At 37.0% G+C, this 25819-nt stretch overlaps 2 protein-coding genes across 4 annotated transcripts in view; one reads left to right on the forward strand and one right to left on the reverse strand.

Moving 5' to 3' along the window:
• Positions 1-25819, forward strand: part of Gcn2 (eukaryotic translation initiation factor 2 alpha kinase Gcn2) — a 119700-nt gene that overhangs the window by 40773 nt on the left and 53108 nt on the right. For both annotated transcript variants that reach the window (XM_071594564.1, XM_071594565.1), the window contains 5 exons: positions 2788-3176; positions 7816-7913; positions 10875-11062; positions 13974-14207; positions 17574-17731. In XM_071594564.1, the coding sequence (XP_071450665.1) occupies positions 2788-3176; positions 7816-7913; positions 10875-11062; positions 13974-14207; positions 17574-17731 (1067 nt within the window). The remainder of the gene's footprint in view (positions 1-2787; positions 3177-7815; positions 7914-10874; positions 11063-13973; positions 14208-17573; positions 17732-25819) is intronic.
• The window catches only part of LOC139695780 (SET domain-containing protein SmydA-8-like), a 36882-nt gene continuing 33569 nt past the window's right edge, over positions 22507-25819 (reverse strand). The window contains exons 4-5 of one of the 2 annotated variants that reach the window (XM_071594567.1): positions 24533-24670; positions 22507-24423 (exon numbers count right to left, since the gene is read on the reverse strand). In XM_071594567.1, the coding sequence (XP_071450668.1) occupies positions 24280-24423; positions 24533-24670 (282 nt within the window). In that variant the 3' untranslated portion in view covers positions 22507-24279. The remainder of the gene's footprint in view (positions 24424-24532; positions 24671-25819) is intronic. The other variant, XM_071594566.1, reaches the window with a different exon arrangement.

The raw sequence follows: 25819 nt of genomic DNA on the forward strand, positions 1-25819 counted from the left end.
ACTTCTGCACGTTTTTGATGTCCATATACTTCTCATCGTACACTTCCAATAAATGGCGATGAATTTGTATTAGAGAAGCAGTTGTCAGTTGGCTTCGTGGTTCGGCGGGAGAAAGGTATGATGCCAGTATTAAAAAGCTGCTTACAAGGATGCAAGATGCAAAAAGTGATTGATCATCAAGGCGACTATGTAGAAAAATAGCTAAATGCTCAACCTTTCCTACGATGTACACAAAGTTGAGTATAAATTTGATTTTTCATGAAAAAAAGGAGACCTTACTTTTGAAATCGCCCTTGTAGTTAGTTGCCATTTTATAAAATGATATTACCTAATATCAGTGATGGGTTAGTTCCAAAATTTTAACAATCCCATTTTTAACCTTGATTCTTAAAAAAAATTGATTGATCTCAAGTGATGAAATTATTGCTTTAAGGAAGAATAGATATAAGAAGGGACCTTTTTACATAATGTAACACAATGTTAGTTACCACATTATCTTAAATTCCAGGCAAGAGTGCACCTCAAATGACAGGTTACCATATTTGTCCTCAGAGCATAATAAAAATGTGCAATGATTTCATAATACTATATGTTCAATATTCATTATTCATTTTGACAACTTAAGAAACTGTTTTACATGCTTGCAAATTAAATGTGTCCAATAGCATTCTCAGCAATACAATAGCATTCTCTCAATAGCAAATACTCTTTGTGGAAAAGCAAAGTGTCTTAATTTATAATGAAGGATTTCTACCATATTACTCCTGGAATTGTGTTATCATTTGCATTTTTTCATTGTCATTTAATGCACTCTAGATTTTTATTAAGAAAATAAAGTACATACCTTGGCTCAATCAGGATCAGATCTATTACATATTTCTGAGCTAAAAAGTCTTTCACTTAACACAGCAGATGGAGGTACGTGTGAAAACTTTTTGGCAAATACTTTCAGCCTTGGGTAAGAGAAGCAAGCTTTCCAGTGTGTTTCAAGGATATTTGCTTCCTGGTTTTCATGGCATTTCACTGTGAAAACTTTGTTGGTGTCCTAGCAGTGGATTCAATCTGTCAAAGATGCATCGGCTTACATTGTCACCAACATGGGGCTGAATGAAATGATGTAATTACTCATTTTGGATGAACTTGAAGCCATTTAAAGTTATAATAAATAGGAAAATGATTTAATCTTAAGAACGCCAAGTCACTTGGAAAATTCAGTTACAGCAACATATGACAACACCAATAAAGGCTCATTGATGAGAATGGAAAATCCAGAAGGAAGGCTGGGGGTAAAATACATAAGTTATTATGTTGAAATGAGTGATTGAAAGTAGATCAAAATCATCATCATTGACCATTGAAAACACTCCTAGAAATCATGTTAAAATGGAGATTTTAGCATCAAATCCTGAGCATGTAAAAATTGCATTTTTCTGGGAGTTTCTTGATATGGCCAGCAGCCAATCATCCACCGCCTATTTCTTCCTTCAGCTATTTAGGGGTCATTAGCATTCTGTATCTGCATAATATGTCTATATGTTGTTCGTTCTTGGTGGTGTGTATAACATTTACTTTGCGCGCCAAATGCTTCAAAGCAAGGATCCTGGAACAGAATGGCGGTGTGATTCAAAGTGAGAATGGGAAGGCACCCCAGAACTTGAGACAGTAGTTCTGTATCTACTCCCCCCATTTGATGTGTTTCATATCTGTTAGTACTTATGCTCATTTCAGGACAACACCAAGAGAGATTTGAAGCACAAATGTTGTCGTATCCCTGCGTCTTGGATGGCAATATAAAGTTACCCAGCGAGTCGAATGGCTGTCTCAAGGGAAATTGGGAGCTTGATTTAGGTGGATATTGTGAAAAATCAGAAAATAAGGAGCAGTTTAAATGGCACTCTGAGTTTAACCCAAGACTTTAATGAGGAAAGAAACAAATGTGACAATTACGGAAGGAAACCTTACAATTGTGCGCTCACCAGAGAGTCCCAACCCAACTGTGTCGCCCGATTGTGAGTCCCCGACTGCCTTCTCCAACAGTGGGAGTTTCAGTCATTCATTAAGCATTACTGTGATGCGAGATGATAGGGTAGGTGACTGAGGCATTCGTCAGTCCACCGTGGTCACTAACCTTAGTTGCCACCATCATGGGATGGACACTCACTCCACTTGCACCATCAAACATTATGATGAATCAGGTTAAAAACAGAATGCACTCAATGATCTGCTCGAGGATAAGAATCAGAATCCATGCAGGAATCAGAATATATTTTCAACTTTAAAAGTGCTTGATCTCAAATTTTGATTCTTGTCATAGAATCGCGGAATGAAATCAGTTCTTCAACACTCATGATAATTCAGCTGGCCATGACTTCATTCATGCCAAATGTTAGAAAGTTCCTAGCCTAAGTCCAGAACATCTTTAACAATCAGCGTCCGATCAAGTCATATGAGGATGGATCTCCATTGAATTTCTTGCTAATATATTTATATTGTTTATGTGCATCTTTCTTGTTTAAGTTTGTATGCTTGATTAATTTTCAAGTTTGGGTGGTATTTTTAAATAGATTTTGTTGTATAATAAAAAGAGAAGTGACCAACTTCTTTCCTGATATATCACCTCCACGAAAGGTATTTTATCTTGAAGTAAATGGATTTGTGCCCCACTAACTTTCAAAATTTTGGATTTGGTTAGAGTCGATACTCACCCCATAAGTCCAAAAATGTGAGTGACAGATGTATCAAAATATGATGATATTTTGAGTTTCACCTCATTCCATCCATAAACAGGAAGTGACACCTGCTGAAGATGTGACATTTGATATGAGTCTTCCACGTGTTGGTCCTGCAAACCTGCCCCCAGCACGTGCTTACCGTCTTCAGGAAGCGGCAAGGGAGCGGGTTGTTGGCATATTCCGTCGCCATGGTGCGGTTTGTGTGCCGACACCTCTGCTGTTGCCCTCTCCTGCAACGGGAGCACCCTCACTCACCTCGGGTGGTCCTGACCCTTCCTGCAGGTTGGAAGGATGTGGTAGGACCCCACATGACCCTGGACGGTCAGATACTTCATCTCATGTCCGTTTCATGACTCGTTCAGGAGTGACAGTCTCTCTACCGCATGACCTGAGAGCACCATTTGCTCGCCATGTTGCTTGGAATGGAATCTCATTTCTCAAAAGGTGGGTAGCTTTTGTGAAAAATTGCGATTAATAGTGGGGAAATTACGGACATATCCATGAAATGCTTTGAAGTAAACATTGCATTTTCCAACCTATGCTAAATTTCCTGTGGTTATTTGGGTATTCCTGCGATAAAGGAACTTGCATATTATTTTCTCTGCTCTGAAATGTTAACATGCTCTGTAAAAGATGTTTCTTTTTGATTTTTCAAATTTTGTTATTCCGTTTAACCATAGTATGTTTAAAATAAACATAAAATGTTGTGTTATTATTCATCAGTGCTGGTATTTTGTGAATTTCTATTGCTGATACCAGTGCTACTTCCAGAGATGACTAAATTCATTTTAAAATTTTATGCCTTGATATTTAAAATACTTGAAATCCAGTATTTTTCATTCTCAATTCGATGTCAAAATTATACCAAGTAATTGCAGTTTGTTGCAGTGACAAGTAGTTATTGCTTAAGTAGACATTCTGTGTATTACAAACTCAAATATCACCATTGGTTTAATTAACTATGCAATGACTGGTGACCTAACATCCACTGCGAAACATCCCCATGGTAACTGGCAGGATAAGATCTGGTATCAGCTGTAGACATTTACATAGTGTCAGAACTGAAGAATGATATGATTTTTCTTAATATGCAGGAATTTTTCTAAATCTCAAATTTTTTATGTTTATATGTAACATACAATGGTTAAATGGTGTCACAAAATTTGTATAGCAGTTTGTAGGTTATTTCATTTGATTTACAACAATGGGATAGGTATTAAATGAAGAATACAATGTTTCTTTCCACTGTCCTTTATTCATGTACAACTAGTTTCAATGCTCAAGCGTCATCATCAGGTACAAATTAATCAACTCGCAGTCCATTTATATACCATTCATGAGGGAGAGGAGGGGTGGGTGAGAGAGGGGAGAGAAGGAGGGAAAGAAATCCCTCATGAATGCATGTAAACCCCCTCACCCTCTCCCTCATGAATGGCATATAAATGGACAGCAACTTGATTAATTTGTACCTGATGATGACGCTTTAGCGTTGAAACTGATTGTACGTGAATAAAGGACAGTGGAAAGATACATTTTATTCTTCATTTAATAAACATGAATTTCCACCAAGTTGAGCCAGGAGCAATTGAATAAGGGATAGGTACTTTTATCTTCAACACATGTTATTTTAAATTTAAACAGGCTTTCTCAAACTCATTGATTCATATTCATATAACCTGTTATTCTAAATAGTTTGTTTCCAACTCATACTTGCAATTTTATTCAATTTTATTGTAGTTAGAATTCTTAAAGTGGAAGTTAAGATAAAATCCATTCAGAGCAATTGGTTTCAGTTAGAGTGAGGGTTTTTTCAAGACACCAGTCACAAGGTTGTTTCAGGTAGACATTCATTGTTTATAAAATTTGTTGTCTCAGGCGTAACTTTGTGGAATTACAAAGTCAATTATTTCATTACATTTCAATTCGTTGTTTATGTTGTCTTCGGAAAATCTTGGGAAAAGAAGTAAACATGTTAGGTAAAATAAATGTCATCTAGGTACTGCTCCAAAGGAATTTTATTTGTGAAATTGGTAAGTAATATTGGCATAACTGGAAGAATCTTTTTGACCCTCAAGCTTCTCAAGTTTAATTACCTCTGAGAAATTTCAATCGGAAAGGAGAAGTTCATATTTGTTGCATGTGTTACCTAAGTAAAAACTGTTTGCAGACTGAATCAAAGGCTATGCCATACTAGTTTTATATAGCCCAGTAAAATTGTCTGAAGCATGTATTGCCCTGGATCACTAATGTATGCTACCTGAAGCCAATTATAATATTTCCTGCACATAAGATGCTCTTTTTTTACTCCAAAATGTGATTTTCCTGCATCAAGTAATAGAAAATGGTTGTTTTTATTGCAAAATATGATGATATCACTGTTTTTAGTCAATAGTAAGCATCCGAGTTTTAATATTTCATTGAAAGTGCTTCATGAAAAAATTCCCTTTCCCTAAGCAATGTAGCACATTTAGTTTCATCTCATTTGTGGTGCTGATACGAAACTTGATAAGCATTGGGCTGATGGGGATGTCGCCCCTCTGCTAATACATGCGTATGTAAATTGAGCCTCTCCTGATAAACTTGGGAGTCTACAGGCATTCAACCTTAAGTTGTATAAGGGTGTCGTTAAGAGATAGGAAATGGTTGCTTCTAATACAAATTTTGATAATATCAAAATGATAACAGAAACTAAAGATCACATATAAAAGTTAAGATGATAATAACCACATGTGATCTTCAGAGAGAAGGTTGTTGCACGGTATTGCATTTAAACTTGAAGTCGTGAATTATGCATGAGAACACTGAAACAAGGCTGCTGAGAGGCGTGGTGGCCCACTTCTGACCGAGAAGATAATGCGAGAATAGAGGGAGCAGAAAGTTGATTTAGTAAATGCAGATATGAGTGAAAAAAATATTGGACCATAATAATATCAGACAGTGAATTTGACGTTGTGCAAGATAAAAGTTAAATAGCTGCAAAAATAATTCAGGATGATGAATTTCTGCGATTCTACGATGAATAAACATGAATATAGCTGCTAAATTTTATTGTAACAATGCATCTGGTCCTTTTCACTCTGATCAAAGTATTTTTTTGTAAATTCTAACTTGAAAAATCATGGTACGCCTTATTTATTTTTTTCAGTATTTCAATCCTAGGATTGGTGTACTGCGACCCTCCATTCTACTCTATTTAATCTCAATCCTTGATACCTTCTCTGCTTTACGTCCGTCTTAATTTGTCCTATGCACATACATGTCTCTTGGCCTTGTATCCTTGGTTCTTTGAACATAGTAATTGCCTCTTCTTTATGAATGCATTCTTAGCTTGGGCTATTCTTCACTAGATGTCGGTGGAACTTCTTCCATCCCATGTTATACTGTTGCCCAGGCAGATGAAGGATTCCACTAGCTCTAGTTTCACCCCTCGAATTGTGATATCTGCATTCAGCTTCTCTTCCGCACACAAGGATTTTAATTTTCTTCTTGTTGATGTTCAAATTATATTCCCACAGTACTTGAAGTACTTGATGTATAGCACTTAGAGTTGCTTGCATGTTCTCTCGTGTTTCCACCACTACTGTGATTTTATCTGCAAACCGGAGCATGTTTATTACTTCTCCATTTACCTCAACTCCTTTGATACTTAATTCTTGTGCTTCCTTTATCACCTCCTCTAGGTATACGTTAAATTTTGCTGGCAAGAGATTGCATCCTTGTATTACTCCTTTCTGTACAATGGCTTCTATTTTCCTTCCATTTTTCGTTTGCATTGTTGTAACCTGAGTCTTTTTTATAGATAATGGATAATTCTTCTGTCATTGTAGTCCAATGCCAGCACTTCTTGTATTTTGAGCATCTTTTTCCATTCAACGATGTCAAAGACCTTCTACAAGTCCACGGATGCCACATATAATGGCTTATTTACGTGTCTCATTTCTTCAGCCAGAACTCTCAAGCTGAGAATTGACTCTTTTACTCCTTGGTTTTTCTTGAATCCAAATTGGTTTTCTGAGAGGAATTCTTCTATCCTTCCTTCTATTCTTCAGCTAATCATCCAGGTAAGGATTTTTGATGCTTGAGTCACCAGGCTCAATGTTCTGTTTTCCGTTTCTTCGGAATTGCAATCATTATACTTTTCTCAAAGTCTTCTGGTATCTTTCCACTGTCGTAGCTATCTTTGATTAGAAGGCATCCTTCACTTTGACCTCAAGTGCCTTGGTTATTTCTCCGTTTATTTTGTCAACTCCTGGTGCCTTGTTGTCTCTCAGGTCTGCCACGACTCTCTTGAATTCACTTCTTATTTTCTGCAGACCCCGATCGTCTTTACCTATCATGCTTTTATCTTTAATTAAGCCATCTTCCGGTGGTTTGGGAGCTTGATAGCGTACTTCAGTGTATTATTTCCATCTATTCCCAATGTCGTCATCATCTATTAGTATTTTTCCATTAGCGGCTCGGATGTTTTGCAATTTTGTTTTTCTTTCCCCAAATCACCTCTTCAGTAGTTTATAAGCCATCTTGCTATTTCCCATTTTCATGTTGTAATTAATTTTCTCCGAGCAGCTTTCTATCTATTTTTCCTTTGCCTTCTTGTTTTCTTGTATGACGTAGTTCCACAACTGTTTATAAAGGTCTTTTTTACTCTCATTTCCTGGATTCTTGTATTTTCTTCTTTAGTCTATGAGACCTCTTATTTGAGCTGTTATCAATGACTTCTTAGACATTTCTGCCTTACTCACAAGGAGCTCATCTGTAGCTTGGGTAATTATATTCTTCATTTCTTTCCATCGACCGTCAGTGCTGGTATTTTCATTATTTCCTTCTACTTCCCGTTCAATGGTCGTGGTGAACTCTTCTCTTGCACTCTTTTCTTCCAGTATCTTTGTGATCCATCTGGGTTGTTTTGTCTCTTTCTTGATCTTCATGTATCGCAGTCTGCACAAAATAACAGTTTATTTTACATTTATATTTCTGATACATAACTTGCATCTAAACCCACTTATTTTTGACGTTGTTCAATCATTTTATTCCCTTAACAATTTATGGAAATATTTACAAAGTATTTCTTTTTTACTTTCAGATACAGCGTTGACAGAGTGTACAGAGAGAAACGACCGTTTGGATTTCACCCTCGTGAGCTTTATGAATGTGCCTTTGATATTGTCACTCCAAATCCAGGTATATGCATCTCATGGTTACAGATACCAGTGGTCATCTCTATTTGTATCACTTCATTTAATAAACAGTAAAGCCATGTTCAAGCCTATGGAAAAAATTGATCTTTCATAAAAAATTGATTGTCAGCCAACCTTTTTTCTTTGAAAAGGCCTTTCGAAGTTAATCACTTTGTTTAGAATCAATATATGTATCTAAATAAATCTTGGAAGTGTGCACTTCCTGCAATACACTAGTGGACAGTATATTTTGAAAAAAGATAAGCATATGCAAATAGGAGTATCATTAGATATGGATATAATCAAAGATGATGGTATACTTTTAGAGACAAAATAATAGAATATCACATCTTTTAGATATGTGCTACATGGCGAAGCTTGTATTAGATGAGGTCTGAGTTGCAATTGTAATATATGTCGATTCTCTCTCCCAGAGTCTCCTTCCCCACTCCCAAATTCATATAATCAGAGGAAAACACATAGTGGAGAATTAATGGTCCTGATTTTATTAAAATTTGTGCATGGTCCACCATGAATTGCACTTGAAAGAGTCCAGTGTCCAGTCCCCTTAATGGTAGTAGTAGATTTTGGGAAATTCCGAGAAACTGCAGGAGATGCCGCAACAGTAACTTTTAACAGAGTCATCCACTAATATGCATCTCCATGCAACAATTTCAGAGTGTAAAAATCATCCCGGACAAGGAGAATGATTTTTACACTCTGAAATTGTTGTTTGGATTTAGGGAGGTGACCAACAGCTGAGGTTATTTGTGCCATCAGGGATGAAGGGGAAAGGAGGAAGGGTGGAGAGAAACCTAGCATTGGCATTAGCCTACTCTTTATCAAAAAGTGCCAATGGTGCCACTTCCCATCCGATGGACAGTCTGAGACTCTGAGACTTCGTGTACTCTTTCTTCAGCATGTTTCAAACTTTGTATTATGCACCCCATTGGTTCGTTGGCCAGCCTTCCTCTCTTCCCCCTCCTTTCCTTCCGCATCCACCATCCCCCTTCCCGGGATGCAAAAATGTAGATAAGATGGCACTTGAATTCATTTTGTTACCTGAAGATGATGTAATAACTGAAAACCTGGTCATGCTGTAAACCTTTTCTAGTGGAAAATTGTGACTATCTTTTCTATATTATGTTCGAATTCCATCACATCATGCCTGAAACTACTCAATTTACTCCTTTGCTCTTAACCTTCAGTTAATTTTTGTTTGTGATAATGGCTTTAATAATTTTTCCTATGTTATGCATCATTATAGAGTATTATGTAGACTGTAAATCAGGAATCTGAAATAATGCAGTAATCGGAATTACAGACATTCTCAGGGATGTATGCCAATCGTTGCTTGTGAACCATCCATCCATATAACCATCATTAAATTGTAGAACTAATGACTATTCTCAAGCATTATCCACATTATAGAAAATGCAGTTTCCCCACTTCTATATGTCTGCAAGTTCACAGCTTCCACCATCCTTATCCATGGGAATAATCCTAGCGCAGAATTTAGTTTTTCTCTCGGGGACCCTCGGGAAAATCAAGGGTCAGCTTACAATTGATGTCAACTTGCAATTATTTACTATAAGTTATAAGTTTTGTGTTCCTTCTCATAATTATTTGATAATGATATCTGGCTATAAAAATATACTAATGCTCTTAAAATTGTCACTAAATTATTATGCAAAGGATATCTTATCCCTTTAGTATACTTTCTGTGCTCATCCCCTCACAGGTCTGTGTGAGTTTTCCAATATCAGAGGCAATGCTGCGGGTCGTTTTTTCAATTGAGCATTCATGATCTTTTTACTTGTAATACGGCGGCATTCTTAAAATGGGTGCATTTTAAGCCCTGTGTCACATTTGGAAATTAAAAGCCACAACATGAGACTAGATAAAGTGATGGAACATAGCATGTTCCAATGATGAGATTTTTTTGTTCCAGTCAGAAAATTCTGGAATGTTTGCTGGTGCGTTGCTTTGATTAAATATCCATGATTTATTCTTCCATGGTGCATTCTTCTTAGTCTCATCTGTTCATGAAGGGATTTTTAAATCCTACAGGTTATTGGTCTTTTTAATTGTGTGACTTTTAAGCACCCTGTCAATTTGAATAAACCCTCTGATATAACATAATGCTCTTCATAGCTTTGAATTTAAACTTGCTCCTCTATGCTTTTTTGATTCTTAACAAAGTGGGATTCATCCATGAACTGATGTTTATTCTCTCAAAGTCACCGAAAAAGTCACGTTTAATCACAAATGAATGCATTATCTAATAAGTTTGACTCAAATGTAATGATTTCAAGGATGTTAACACATGTGTCCCTGTGATTTGTCTCTTTGTCAACTGCTGTGAGTTTCAATATCACTTTTTTACTTCAGCTTTACTGTGTTCATGCAAAGATTGGCCAGTAAATTAGCCTTATTCATAATTAATGCTCTTTCACCTGTCTTTCACAATATGGGCATGGATGAGCATGGATTTTTTTTCAATAACTTCTCCTCCCCTCTAACTATCATTTGATCTACTGAAAAGCTTGAGTACAAGATAGTCTTATTGTCATAATATATTCAACTATTATTAGGTTTACTGTCATCATTTTCCAAGTTTAATGATGAATTCATAAATTTACCTCATTCATACCTTGCTTGATTTTAATACTGATCATTCAAAAAAGCATTGGTGAATGATTGGCTTCAAAAAAGTTTACTGATGATCCGTTTGATATACATCATTAAATTGGCCTTGATAAAGGGAGAGGAACGTACAATTTAAGTTGTAGTTGATTATATTCTTTGTTTAATTACAATATTGTGAGATGTTTAATTTTTCAAACCGAAAAACATTTTGGAAAGTGCTCCTCACTGCTCCCCTCAAAAATTTAAATTTAAGGTTTTTCTGTATTTTGATAAATTGAATGAGAATTTGTTTCTTTACTTCAATCACATTCAATAGGTTGCCTATTAGCAGAAGCAGAGATTTTGTCTGTAGCTTGGGAAGTTGTAAGTGAACTTCCAGCTCTTCGAGAGTTGAACTGTAGCATTCGTCTCAACCACACCTCATTACTTCGGTCCATTCTACTGCACTGTGGAATCGAGGATGGAAAGCATCAGGATATTTATTCCATTTTGGGAGAAGCAAGGGTAAATATATCATTTAATTTTTTTTCAAGAGAGTTAATATTTTATGTAGGTTTCCAAACTCTAATACTTACGAGGGTGGTTCAATAAGTACCTGACAATTCCTGAGGGAGGTTTATGTTATCATGGTGTGCTGCCATCTTTCAAACGATGGTGATACAAATTTCAGACTGATTTAACGGTTAGTTTGGATTTGGCAGCCATTCGAGTAAGATGTGTTTCGTGATTTTTGCTAAGATGGAAAAAGAGCAGCATCGTTTGGTAATTCACCTTTGGTTTTTGGATGGGAAGAAATGCAAGGAGATTAAAGCAAAGTTGGATGCTGTTTATGGGGACACTTCGCCATCTATGACCACAGTTAGATATTGGTTCAACGCATTTAAACGTGGGTGAACATCTGTTTTTGATGAGGAGCGACCAGGACACCCGGCAGACGTGGTTACCGAGGAAATCATTCAAAAAGTCCACGCCATGATTCTCGCTAATTGATAAACGAAAGTGTGCGGAGTAGCAGAGACCGTGAATGTGTCGACCGGAATGGCAATTAATATTTTACATGATAAGTTGACGAGGAAAAAATTGTCGGCCCGATGAGTGCCACGATTGCTGTTTCACCACGATAACCCACCAGCACATTCATCCAAAGTTGTCGCCGCCAAACTGCATGAACTACATTATGAATTGCTGCCGCACCCCCCATATTCACCCGATCTGGATCCTTGCGACTTTTTCTTATTCCCTAACATGAAGAAATGACTTGCAGGAAAAAAAATTAAGCTCAAACAAGGAAGTTATCACCGAGACAGAGGCATATTTTGGAGAGTTCGACAAATCCTATTTTTTGGAGGGGTTAAAAAAATGGCCGGAACGTTGGGAGAAGTGTATCTCTCTAAAAGGGGACTATGTTGAAAAATAAAAAAAACGTTTTTGAAAAAATGGTTTCTTCATTTCTAGCTCGGGTACTTATTGAACCGCCCTTGTAATCTAATTGACTCCCAAGTGTAACTTTTTGATTTAGAGCTTGAAATGTTCTCTTATCAAACTGCTACGTATGGTGAATGAAGTATTTTACTGCTCAACAAAAAGTATTGCCTAATATTACTCATATTAATGTTTAGCAAAAATAATTTTCCAATTGATTCTTATTATGAAAATCATAATGATTATTATTATATTCTATTGTTTCAGGCCTCACTTCGTGGAAGTATTTAACATCCATACTAAAAAGAAAGACTTGTACTTTTCCACAGATTTTATTATATGGTACAACATGTTTCACCGACTTGCGGCATCATCAGGTACAAATTTGTTAAACCGACAGTGCCAGAATATATACCGTCAGGGTCAAAACAACCTGTCTACGCACCTGACGGCCTCCACCCCTCTCAGGCCCTTCCACCCCTCCCCGCCCCCACTCTGTCCTGAGGGTATATATTCTGGCACTGTCGGTTTAACAATTTGTACCTGATGATGCCGCAAGTCGGTGAAGTCGGTCGGTCCTTGATGATTGGTCCTCAATATAATAATGCACTTATGACGTACTTAATAAAAAATGCTGTTATACATATTACAATTGATAGCTCGCATTGTGTGTGGCTCCTTTCAAATATATTTTCTTGATGTATTGAATGTGCTCTGATTGTGGTTTTTCTCAATTGCATGCCACTATACAATTAAATCTACATTACTCTGGTTGCCATATAAATAACATACTATATGTAATTAATGGTGGGTCATGGTAGTCCAGGTGGGAAAGCCCCTCTGGGCACCTGCAGCTGCACCCAAGCTATGCGGTTTTTCGGGTACCAGATCTTCCTGGGAAACCAAAGCTGGCACAGGGAAAGGAACTGGCCCCCATACACTGATGTATGAATATCTCACGCCGTATAGGGCTGTGTACTGGGTGAACTCTACAATCACCTACCAAACACCTTCGAGTTGATTGCTGTGTTAATGGTTTTTATGTAATTAATGAACTCCATACTATTTGTGTATCATATAAACTAATGTACCACCCACACTCATGTAAAATGCACACCCAGTGTTTGAGCATTACGATAATGGAAAATGAAAAAACACTATTTCTAACAATAATCCCAAATTTTTAACAAAAACATTAGTATTTTAGTTAATTAATTTTGCACTTTCTGATAAAATAATGTAACATCATTGAAGGCATAATAATATCAAACACAGCAATTAAATAGCAATATCATTGTCCAGTTCATTTAAAAATTATGCCTTTGCAGAAAAAATTATGTGATTTATGAATAAGCAATTTAAGTTTAATGCAGAAGTCTTTAAAAATGATTATAAAGAGGAGCCTTTTTTAATGACCATTATTTTTATTCTCTCATGAGATTGCATTGTCTGGTGGGACTTGTATTTAACCGAACTGTACCTTTTGTATCTTTTGTTTAAGCATCTAGGTGTATTAATCATTGAACTTTGTCAAAATCTCTTACCTTAGGAGACACAAATCAGAGAAACAGTGAGATTATGATGCTCTTTTGAAATCTATTTGAGCAGGAATTTGAGCAAGCAGAACACACTATGTGCCTGAAAAAGCAGGGTGCTAGAAAGTGTTAGCAAGTCCATCATGGCATTGAGAGTTTTATGAAAAGAGAATAAATATAAAGATTGATTTAGGAAGGTTTTATGACAGCAGTAAAAATGCCCACTCTTGGTAGTTATAGGTACATGTATCAACAAATATTATGTCAACTAACTCAACAAGAAAAAGATAGTTTTCAATCTGATTGCAAGCCTATAAATCATTTGAAGTGATAAAATATCAATATTCAAAATGACATCTCTGGCACTTCTTGTATTAAGCAAAGATATCCAGAAAATATGGACTGAAATTTCTTGTCAATGTGGATTTACTAATCTTTCTCTGATCTAACTTTTACAGGATGAAAAGTATACCAAGTTTCAAGTTCAGACACGCTTGATAAGTCTCTGTCTGAGTGAGCAAGCCATGACAGCTCTGCTTTGCCTTGTAGAGGTTGAAGGTCCACTGGCAAAAGTGTCAAATGGGGCATTTAAAGCAGTGATTCGACGAAAGGGTGAAGCTGCTTCTTTAGCTCGCCAGGCATTTCATGAGTTGGAGACAATTATGAGTCATGCACAAGCATTGGGAGTCAAGGTGTGTATGAGGACCAGTCTGATAAACTTTATAAAGTCACCCTGTAATGTTTTAAATGTTTAGGATCCCAGATACATTATTAACTTCCTCTTAGACCAGGTAACGAATTGGTTGATCCAGCTTTTCAAAATGGTACTCGTTTGAAGTCCTCTGATTGCACTGTTTGAGTACATATTTTTCAAAACCACCATGTAAAAATACGTACTGTATTTCCTGACCCATAAGCACACTTTTTTATTCCAAAACGTTCTCTAAAATTGGCCTGAATCCTGTGGGCCTAGGATATATGGGTATGACTTCGTCCTATAAGTGACCATCCAATTTACTGGGAAAAATACTATTGAGTATTTCTTTCCTCTTCAGGCATAGAAAATCTCTTTTTTTATTACCACTTTCAAAAAGTGAGATGAGCTGGTAGTAAGTAATAGAGTTGAAATATTTTCTTTGAGATACTCCCTGCAAAAATTTCCAAATAAATCGTAAAGGTATACAATGTTGTATCCATAGTTTCATCTCGCATGTGCTGCTGGTGCAAAACTTGCATCCATTGGGGGAATGGGGATATTGCCCCTCTGCTCAAACATTGTATCTCTCACATTAGACTCGTTTGCAGGCATTCCAAACATAATTTGTCCCAGGGTTGCTATTTATATTTTTAGCCTAGTAATGAAAAGACGGTAATTTTTTGTTGAAAATGGCTTTATTGTTTTTCGAAGTATTCTCCATGATAATCAATACACTTTTGCATGCACTCGAACCAATTTTCGTAACACTTATTTCACTCCAATTGAGGTACCTCAAAACTTGGTTTTTAAATGCATCAACGTGTTCTTCAGGTGCCAAAAGACGTTGGCCGCGCAATTTTTCCTTGATAAATGGGATTAAAAAGAAGTCATTTGGTGCTAAATCAGGGCTGTACGGAGGATGACCCATTAATTCAACGTTTTGGCCAGTCAAATAGGTACATAGTTGTTTCAGCCGATCTGTGAGAGCTTGCCCATTGCCATGGTGAAGAATGATCCTTCATTGCCGCTTCTTTTTTCATATTTCACCAAGCACTTCTGGCAAACAAATGATCATGCACCATGCAAAATTCATGGTTTATGGACGTGGTAGTGGACATGGATTTTCTAAATCCATGCTGGTAGGTTGATAACAGTTTGTGCGATTCCAGGTATGATATTAATTGAGAATAAAACACTAATTCAAAAATTTTACCGAATTGATTGAGTATAGATATTGGACGATAAGAACTCATGTGCTGTTTATTTCCTTTACCTTTTTAAAGGGGGATGACTTTGGTGCTTTTAAGAGATGATGGAAATTGACCAAGCCTAAGAGATTCATTGACTAAGAATAATAGAGGGGGTTTAATGACATCAAAGGATTTTTTAATGATGATAAAAGGAATGCCATCTGGACCAGAGGTGTACGGTTCTACGTTGTTTTAATAGCGCGGTTGCCACATGTCCAGTTATTCTGAGGAAACAGGCGATCATTTCCTTTAATGTGCTTTGTGAAAAAATCACTTTGGCGGATTTGGCTTGTCTTTGAAGACCGATATAGTGGATTGCTGTTTTGTTTTGGGCTCATACGCATAGATCCAAGATTCATCACCTGTGTTGATGTTATGCACAGCTTTTGATGCACCGCGATTGTATTTCTTGAGCATTTCTTTGCACCAATTGACATGAGCATCTATTTGAGCTTTTGTCAAATAATGTGGGATACAATGCGAGCAAATTTTTTTCACAGCTAAATTTTCATGCGAAATATCTTATTGATGCTCGTCATACTTATCCCCAAGGATGCCTCGCTCTCACGATAAGTCACATGACGATCTTCCTTTGCTAGTTCTTGCACAGCATCAATGTTTTCTGGAATAAATGACCTTCCCAACTTTCGTCACTGAGCAAACGGCAGCCATGATGGAATTTGTAATACCAGCGTTTCACAGTGGCAAAGGATGGGGCATCATCCCCTTAAGTGGAAGTAAGTTGATCGATACACTCTTGTCTTGATAATCCACATCGAAAGTCATAAATTTTGAAATCACTGTAGGCAACACAAGTCATGATCAAAAGACAAAATGTTCTGAAGGATATTAGCGTGAAAAGGGTCAAACTTTTTCATATGGAAACATCAGACGGCACCTATAGCACTTAGTGTTGTCAAGGCTCAAGATATAGATAGCAACCCTCGTACAATGTAGCATCCATAGTTTCATCTTACATGTGCTGCCGGTGCAAAACTTGCATGCATTGGGTGAACAGGGATATCCCACTCTGCTCAAACATTGTATCTCTCACAGTAAACTCATGATGACCATTCTGAAAAAAGTACTTTGCGGATTGTTTTGAAAAGTGGAAGAGAAGCTGGGATGCATGTGAGGTTCCAAGGGAGTGCTTCAAAGGGGGGGGCTAAGGCCTCATTGCTCTAGGTAGGCTATTATTCCAACATATTAGTAGTAGTTTTGAGGGGAGGCGACCGACAGCTGAGGTCATTTGCGCCATAGGGGATGGATAGGAAAGGTTGAAGGGTGGAGAGAAACCCGGCGTCGGCATTAGCCTACTCTTTACGAAAGGCGCCAAGGGGTCCGCAGTTTAACGTCCCATCCGACGGACGGCGTACTCACTCTAAGTGCCATCCACAAAGCACCTCAAGTAGGGATCGAGATACCTCTGAAAAATATTCAACACCGCCGGGATTTGAACCCGCGCCCTCAGGGTGGGAAGCGAGTACGTTAGCCCCCGCACCATCTCGATCCCCTCCAACATATTGCAGGGCTGGATAGTTTCTGGACAGACCTCATGCATCATGCTAATTTTTTGATCAAACTTCCATTTTCTTCGTATAAAGTGTTAACATTAACAAATTTTATTTCTCTTTCATCTGAACCAAGAATTGTTTTGTGCATTCTAGACCAAAAATTCGCAGTGCATCTTATGGGCCAGGAAATATGGTACTTATGTGGAAGTAAGATGGACATAATGAAGGGAAGCTATTCTTATATATTGCATTCCAAGCAGTCAAAGTGAATTGAAAACTGAGTTGAAGTGAAAATGCCATCAGCATTTTATGCATTAATCCTTTCATATTTGTTTTCTTAATATTTGTGTTCTTCTAAATTGATATGAAAATGCTATGAAATAGTATAATGTAGGCTACAACATCCATCATTTTTTTATGAAAGGGAAATAGCACTTAAAATCATTTGAATCAGTCCGCTGATTTTTGGTTTTCATTCTGAGAATATAATGTCATTATACTTAGAACCGTGTGCTAGCTAGTGGGGCATTTAGAATTTTCCCATTGCCTTTTGAATTGTTGAAGGATAATTTTTTCACCATTGTTCATCTCATTTAGTGCCCAATGGTGATTGCTCCAGGACTGGTGTATAATGTGCACCAGTATTCCGGAATGATGTGCCAAATGGTTTGTGAGTTAAAGAAGAAGAGAAGAAAAGGAGGACTGGACATAATTGCTGCTGGAGGACGTTATGATAGCCTGCTCACCAGTTACAGGTAGAACATTCTGCCATTTTCTACTACTTAAGCTTTGAATTTGCTGAGACCCATCAAATCAAGAAAGACCTCCTTTTAGACTTTAAACCAACAAGATTTTTTAAACCCTGCATCAAATAATAATATTTATTAATACTGTGGCAGCATTTACTTGAAGAATAAGTTAAGTCATAAATGTATGTAGATGCATGTAAGATGCATAGGGTATAGAATAGTTACTTGCAATGTTGTATCATTAAGATACTCACTATTAGAGTAATGAAATTTTCCCATTAGGAACTTCTTGTAGTTCCATTTCAGGGAGGTGATACTACTAGTATATTTTAAAGACTAAGGAAGTCGATTAAAAGTCTCATACCCATCTCTCTTGGTTCATTGGTAGTTTTTCCAGATAATTGGAAAGAGGTGTGAGTTATTTTATGTTCATGTAGAGTAATTATGAGTGGTACAATTTTCAGGAAGTGAGTGGCTATTCATAGATTAGTACAATTGTACTCATTATGTATATGTTTGCACTGTAAGGGCAGAAACTTGAGAAAGATCCCAATGAGGGCCGAAAAGGTGAGTGAGGAGATTTTCCTGCAAGGATTCTGATGACTCTTTTAAGTGCCATGAAAATTCTCAGAGTATGAGCAAAGGCAAAGAGTATGAGTAAAAGGGATGTCATAAGTAGCCCTTAAATATAATTGGATATCGGTTTCAGTGGTGTCACTGCTCACGTATGAAACTTCAACCCATGCACGTCATAGAATACCAGTGTTGCAAGGGTTATGCGTCAGCACAATCAAACTCTTGGAAACCACCGCCGCGACCACCGGCTAATCAGTCCGGGGACTGATATCGGGAGAACGTTGTGAGTCAGGAGCGGAGTCACGAGTGATTCCCCCGGCCCTGCCGTGCGTCACAAGAGAGACTACCCTTTGTACCCTGAGCTCCGATAAAAGGGTGACCATCCTCGGCAGAGGGGCGGCCCGCGAGTGTAATCCTGATCGCCCATAACCTCGGACCAGCCGTGCTCCGCTCGGAATTCGGTCCACGCCCGCTCCATATCCCCGCTTCCCCGGACCAGCCTCGCTACGTAAGGGTTCGGTCCCTTCCTCACCGATACCACCAGACCAGCTCGCTCGAGTTACCGGTCTACATCCCATCCCCCGGCCGGTTCCTTCCGACGACTCGACGCCGATGACGCCTCTGGTCACCCTTCAGCCCGGTCAATCCTCTTGTCCTCCTGTAAGTACCTACCCAAGTCTTCCCTTCACCTTCTACTCTCTCGCGGCATTGTCTCATGAGCTGTGTACCGCCATACTGTCAACCCTTCTGTTACGCACATAAAAATACCCGTACCGAAGACCGCTCTTGTTATTTAATTAATACCCTCAACCCTTGTTGTCGCGGATTCGGAGCGCTGCGACACCAGTAAATAGTCCAACCAAGCACTCAAATCATTTGTTGTGATTATGCATTTTTTATAACTTACTTTCATTCCCTTCGAAAGGCACTCAAGGTGAAGATCAATCCTTAGGCTCTTGGTAGGTCATTTGATTCTCATGTATCTTGGAAAGGGCCAATGATTCTGTACCTATTTGTCACCTTTGAAAAGCAATGGAACAGATTTGTATTGGATCTCAACTAACGGTATTAGTACGTGTGTATACCAACAGTCTCAAACTGCAGTTTGCAGATAAGAAAGAAGCTCTCTGTTTTGTTCAGGCCATTTGAAGGATTTGGATATGAGTGGTCCTTCATTCATTTTCAAATTAACGTGCAGAATAGGTTGGGACAATGAAATCAATCCTGTGGAGGTATGGGTTTCCCCTTTAGGCATTGAACAATATACTCTCAACTGTTAGTAGATGACCAGTTAGTAATTGCTCAAAGCCAGCTGGATGCTAAGTTAATTATGAAGAATTTACTAAAAACATTTGAAGGAGAAGGATTTTAAGTAAAGATGAAGAATATCAAATATCTGGCAGGAGGAGGAGATTGAAAAGGTATTAGCCAGGTTTTATAATGTCTTATCAAACTGAAGTTTAACCTCAATTTCAGGCCAAACTCAGTTTTCTGACCATTAGTTAAGTTGAAAACCAGCCATTAAACAGCTCATTACCTGGCAAGCAGTGCTGCTATGATATGAATACAATTTTCATATTCACTAATGAGCAATCATATTTGTTTATCAAATTGGATTTTTTGGTTATCTCTAAGTTAATGTTCACAATAACTAATGATTGGAGACACTATAAATCCTGGTCTTATTCTGACCCACAGGAACTATGAAGGCTGTAAAACAGTTTAAATATTTAGGTGCCATTATTCAGGAATCCACAAGATGTGAATAATTTGGAATTCAGATTACTTCAGGCTTGAGGAGCAATTGAAGTATTATATGGGGTTCTACGGGACAGAGTTATAACAGTCTCAATTTGTTCTGTTTGTGATTAAAAAAAGTCCTGGCAAGAAAGTTAAAAGTTGACCTCTTAATGTTTTGTCAAAATGTGGCATTAGCGATGCACTACAAGGAAGTGAAGTTGATTTTATTTTAGAGGAAAGTGACAACCCCAGTGAAAATCACTGCGGAAATGATATTGCAGCAACAATGACCAATTTCTGGGATTTTACGATGAATGAGCATTGATGTACGTGTAGCTGCTATTTTGTAAATGTAACTTTCAATTTTCTTTGTAGGAAGTGTTGACACAAACAAAATACTTTGATCATTTCTTCTTATGACCCAAGTAATTCTCATAAATTTTAACCTGAAAAATTTAGGTGCGTCTTATGGGTCAGGAAATATGGTAATTGTCAGGTACTATTATGAGTAAGAATACCATGTTAAATTAACTCTCCATAATAGGATGACTCACTCTGCCTCCTGATATGTGTCTGTATTGTCAAGTGTGTATAGAATAAAAGAACATAAACACAGTAGTCAACCCGAAGGTTAGGTGATGTTAGAGTTCACCCAGTATTAAGCCCTATACGGCATGTGAAATTCACACAACAGGGTAGGGGGGCCAGTTCCTTTCCCTGAGCCGGTTATGGTTTCCCAGGAAGATCTGGTACCCAAAAAATCACATAGTTTGGGTGAAGCTGCAGGTGCCCATAGTGCCTTGCTCGGGAATCGAACCCGGGACCCTCCAGCCATCAATCCAATGCTCTACCCCCTGGACTACCGTGATACATTTCTGTTTAAAATAATCTTAACTTTTGTATAATTCTCTTTTTAAACATTTGATCCTCAAGGAAATATCAGTTTATGGCAAGGTCATAGTGTTCCTATTCAATGATTTTGCATTGATAGTCATTTGCATATTTTATATCCTGAATGCTATCAATAAATATTTCAAAAAGGAGTTGTGGCCCAGTTAACATTCATATAGATCTTTAAAAAGTAAAAAAAAACTCAAATTAGGTCACCAAAATACAAGTGAAATAATCTCTCTGCCATAGACATGAACGTCATGTAGGGGAGCTATCAAGCTTTGAAAACTATTCATATTAATTTATCATCTACCCTTGAATGTCGGTGCTATAAGGGAAAATTCTGAAATATTGGTGCATGTGCATTTAGCAGTGTTGAATGAATTAAATAAAAATGGTAGCACAAAGTCTTGAGAAACAAATTTTAATTCTTGAAAAACCTTAAATCAGAAAACACGTAATCGTTGGCCTCCTTGATAAAAGTGTCCGGACCGTTTATGTGGAACTGATTCATTTGTAGCTTTCTACTTGGAAAGTATTTATTCAGCCAGTTTCAGCATTTATACATGATTTTGATGTTCATACTCTCTGATACTTAACATACTCTGTAGAAATAATGAAACTGGTGAAATAAGTACTTTTTAAGTGAAAAACCTATGTTCCTTTCTGTATTGAACCCATACCAAAATTTGCAAGCATTCCAAAATTTGAGGAGCTTGGGCTACAGTCACTCCTAAGCATAGCATTTGAATGAGTTATATCAAAGATGTACATATTCCTCAAAAGTTGAATTGTTTTGGATTTAGTAAAAGTGTTATCACCGCTACATAATGTGACTGCTTAAATTAAATGTTCAGGCATTTGGACACATCATTTACTTTGTTAGTTATCTTGCCTTTTCATGTATTATTGTTGAATATATGTGCCTGGAGTAAAGCTTCCAAGATAGTTATTTTTTAATTAGTGCATTGAGAAGCACATATTTACTCATTCTATTTTTATGCTTTCTATTGGTTTTATATTAAACTTCACCAGTGACCTAGGCCACAAGGTTAAGGGAAAATCAGGTTGCTGCATGAAGAATAAATACGGAAGTAGTTCTCATCTCTGTGTTTTCCATAGAATTGATAGTTTTTCATGATATGTGACTAATTTTAACTGGTCGTTTGGTTTGTCATGCATAGTTTGAGTCGTAGGTACACAGAAACTCATATACTCCATCCATTTGTGGAGGCTGAATATTATCTTTTGCAAATGGCAGCAATTATCTAATATTCCTTGCTGTACCAAAGCTGGTCTCAATCCAGGCTCATTTTAAGCAGCCAATTAAGGTCTTGACTTAGGGAGGATCAAAGAGCCCCTGGGATAAGGCCTAGGATAACTTTAGCGATTGCAGAGTATATCCTGTACCCCAGCCCCAGTAAGGAGGACAAAACATTTGAGGCATAAAAATGCCCAATTTGTAGCAGGATCCCATGTAAAGATTGTATGGATAAATTAGTCACTGCAAAATCCTTCAATTAAAGAAAATGCTGTTGAGTTTAATGCAGTTCTTAAGTCTTATTTAGATTAACAGAGCATCCCAAACTGAAACAATTTGAGGTGTTGTATGTTCTAGCCGAAACTCTCATTTTCATATAATAGTTTTTGGGAACAAAGTATATAGACTGAAGGCTGAAGTGATGAGTGTCAATAGGACAAGGGCATTAATACTATCCCTAGGAAATGCCGCAAAACTGCTCAGAATCATAAAAAATCAAGGCAGCAAATTACAGATTTTTAAATAGTAATAAAAATAGGTAGTTTCAGGCATAACTTTGTGAAAGTGATGTATATTCAGAGAAGTGACAAACATGGTAATTTTCCAGTTTTAAAATGTACAAATTCAATAAGTTTCTCCTTATTATAATGTCTTTTTAAATGAAACTGGTCGTGCATATTCAAACATAAACTATGAAAAGGTGTCATGTGTATCACATTTCTGGATATGCCATTTATTTGCTGGAATACTTCAGAAATGCTTGAAGCTTATGATCCCAGATTGTGGCATCTTTGCTCAGTTACCACGCACTGATGATATGTAGTAATTTAATATATTCTGTTTTTTTGTTGTTTTACAAAAATACTTCAAATAATAATAGACTGTAAAATGTACACACAATGAATTGAAATCACCATAAAATCATATTGTCTTTCAAGCCACTTTTGGAAAAAAATATCCATACCGGTATAAAATATAGAGGGAAACAATTTGTACAGTATTTGATATATACAGTGCTTATTTATATTACTGACCTCTTAGGTGAGGTCTGATAGTTTTTTGTAACCTTTCCTCCATTTGCATAAAATATGTGCTACGACAGTATTCTCCAGCCATTACATATCAGAAATGGCAGCAATTGATAATGTACAATTTCATGCCATTTAAGTGTTAGGTTTCAGAAAAATTGAAATATACTGACTTAAATCTTTGGTTTGTATGAATAGTTTGTTTAAGTTTTTATGTTCCTAATACTGTCATCATATACTCTTGTGATGACTCCCAATTATTTAATTCAGTCAATATAGTTTTTGAAATGTTGCATTTTCTTATTAATATTTAAAATAATATTTAATAATATGTGGAAAAATTCAACTGAGAAACACAGTTCAATGGAAACATATTCCTTTGAAAGCAACCTATATTGTCTTAATTTCTTTTCAATTTCTGTACAGCAGACTCTCAGTGAACTGGGATTAGGTTGACTTGGCAATGTATTAATCAGGATGTCATATTAGTAGTATTTTTCACAAAAACTATGAAAATAATTTGAATTAATGAAGATTACCACTTAAGATTTTTTTAAATGCATTGTGTGCTTTCACACACTTCATATGCCAAATGTGTAAAAAACCAGCAATTATTTCATAAACTCTTTCCTGGCCTTTGTCGTTATAATTATTTTGTGCATACCATTTGGCTATCATTTATAGCTTAATTCAATACAAATTGAGTAGCTTCAGTTGTGATGCGGTGGAACTCAAACATAACGAATAGCTGATCGTAGCACTGTGCTACGATCAGTTATTCCTTAATTTGGTAGTTGGGTCTTGGCCGATATAACTTGGATTTATGTTGTAATTAAATAATAGCAGATTCACTAATTTTTTATAAAATTGTCAGACTGCGATCCACTGACTTATTTCTTATGGGTTGTAGATTGCCTAGTATTTTCAATATGCAGGAATATTTTCCCTTTCATCGTGAATAATTAAAAGTTTCCGTGCAGTTTTGCAGCTATCTTCATTTTAGTCATTCTTTCACCATTGTGCTCTTAGGCATGTGTTTACTTTTATTATGGAAATAATTAAGATTTAACCATTGAATCATTCTTCACTCTATGTATTTCTTCCAGTTTTTCTTGGGCATTTATTAATAGTTGATACTCGGGTTGGCATTCCGACTGGAAACTCAGATGGTAGATGCATTCCTTGAAACCTTTGACTGCTTCCTGTGGATAAAAAACAACTATTAATATCAGTACATTTTAATGCTTAAATTATACAAAAAAGTCGTACTATTATTCTAATCCTAATGGCATAACTACCTTTTACTCTTACCTCAACTAATTCCTGAGAATTTTCTCCTTTTCTTTGCTTTCTAATTGCTTTTTCCATTAAACTTGATGCAAGTTCATATGAGCATGTTCCTTTCAGTTGGGATATTCCTGGAAAAATAATGCCAGCTACTTCAAGTACCTAGTGATTCAAAGAATGAAAGCATAGGCATAAAAAGGTATTAAAAATCTACGAGGGTCATCCGGAAAGTAGTACCCGTTCGTGAAATAAAGCCACAAAAGTAAATATTAACAAACATAAAAAATTTTATTTGAAAGAGGATACTTTAAACTACTTCTCAACATAATCTCCAAGCAAATTAAGGCATTTGTCATAACGTGTGACAAGTTTCTGTATTCCTGCTGCATAGTCCTTCGCCGCCAGCTCATTGAGATACGCGAGGGACCCATCTTGCACAAATTTTTGCATAATGCAGATGGTGTTTAACAATTTCATGAACAATTGTTCGAGAAACATTGGGAAAATGCTCACAGATGTCATCAATTGTGACGCGCCGATCGTTCCTCACGAATTCGTCAACTGAGCTCACCAGTTGGTCTGTAATGACAGACGGTCTCCCCGAACGCTCATCGTCGTGTGTGTTCCCCCTCCCCATGTTGAAGTTGCGACACCACCGCCGAACAGACGACTCGTCCATTACATTGTCTCCATACACCTCCTTTAATTGGCGATGAATATCACATGGGCGAACGTTTCTTGCATTGAGGAATTTAATCACTGCCCTCACTTCACAACTGGCGGCGTTCTCAATTTTTTTAAACATTGTAAACAATCACAGAAACAACACAGGCAATGCTAGCGTCACGCAACTTGGCTCAGAGAAGGCAGACAAGCCACTGAAGCTATCTGACCTCGTCCAGCGGCTACTCGCGTCGTCAGCACTTCATGCGGCACGAACGGGTACTACTTTCCGGATGACGCTCGTATATATATATAGCAAGAGATGTTAATTTAAACTTCAAAGCTGATAATTACAGTTTTCACTAAATAATTGTAGTTAATCATATTGAAATTAATGTTCATAACTTGCTTTTCTAGTGGTAGGATACTGTTTAATCACATTTACAGATAAAAGTATTTCTTATGTCATCCACAAAATTGAAAATAAGGTGTAAACTTGAGAACTAGATGCCCACTTAAGCACGGGCGGCCTTTAGATGGTCAATGAGTTGACTTAAATATCAGTATAGAGTTCCATGGCTATAGGATTGACACCTTATGAATTCAAAATAATATTACCATTAATTATCTAATAGGGCAGGTGTTTAA

The sequence above is a fragment of the Hetaerina americana genome, unplaced genomic scaffold (assembly GCF_022747635.1).
Source record: "Hetaerina americana unplaced genomic scaffold, ioHetAmer1.1.p SCAF_63, whole genome shotgun sequence".
NCBI lineage: Eukaryota > Metazoa > Arthropoda > Insecta > Odonata > Calopterygidae > Hetaerina > Hetaerina americana.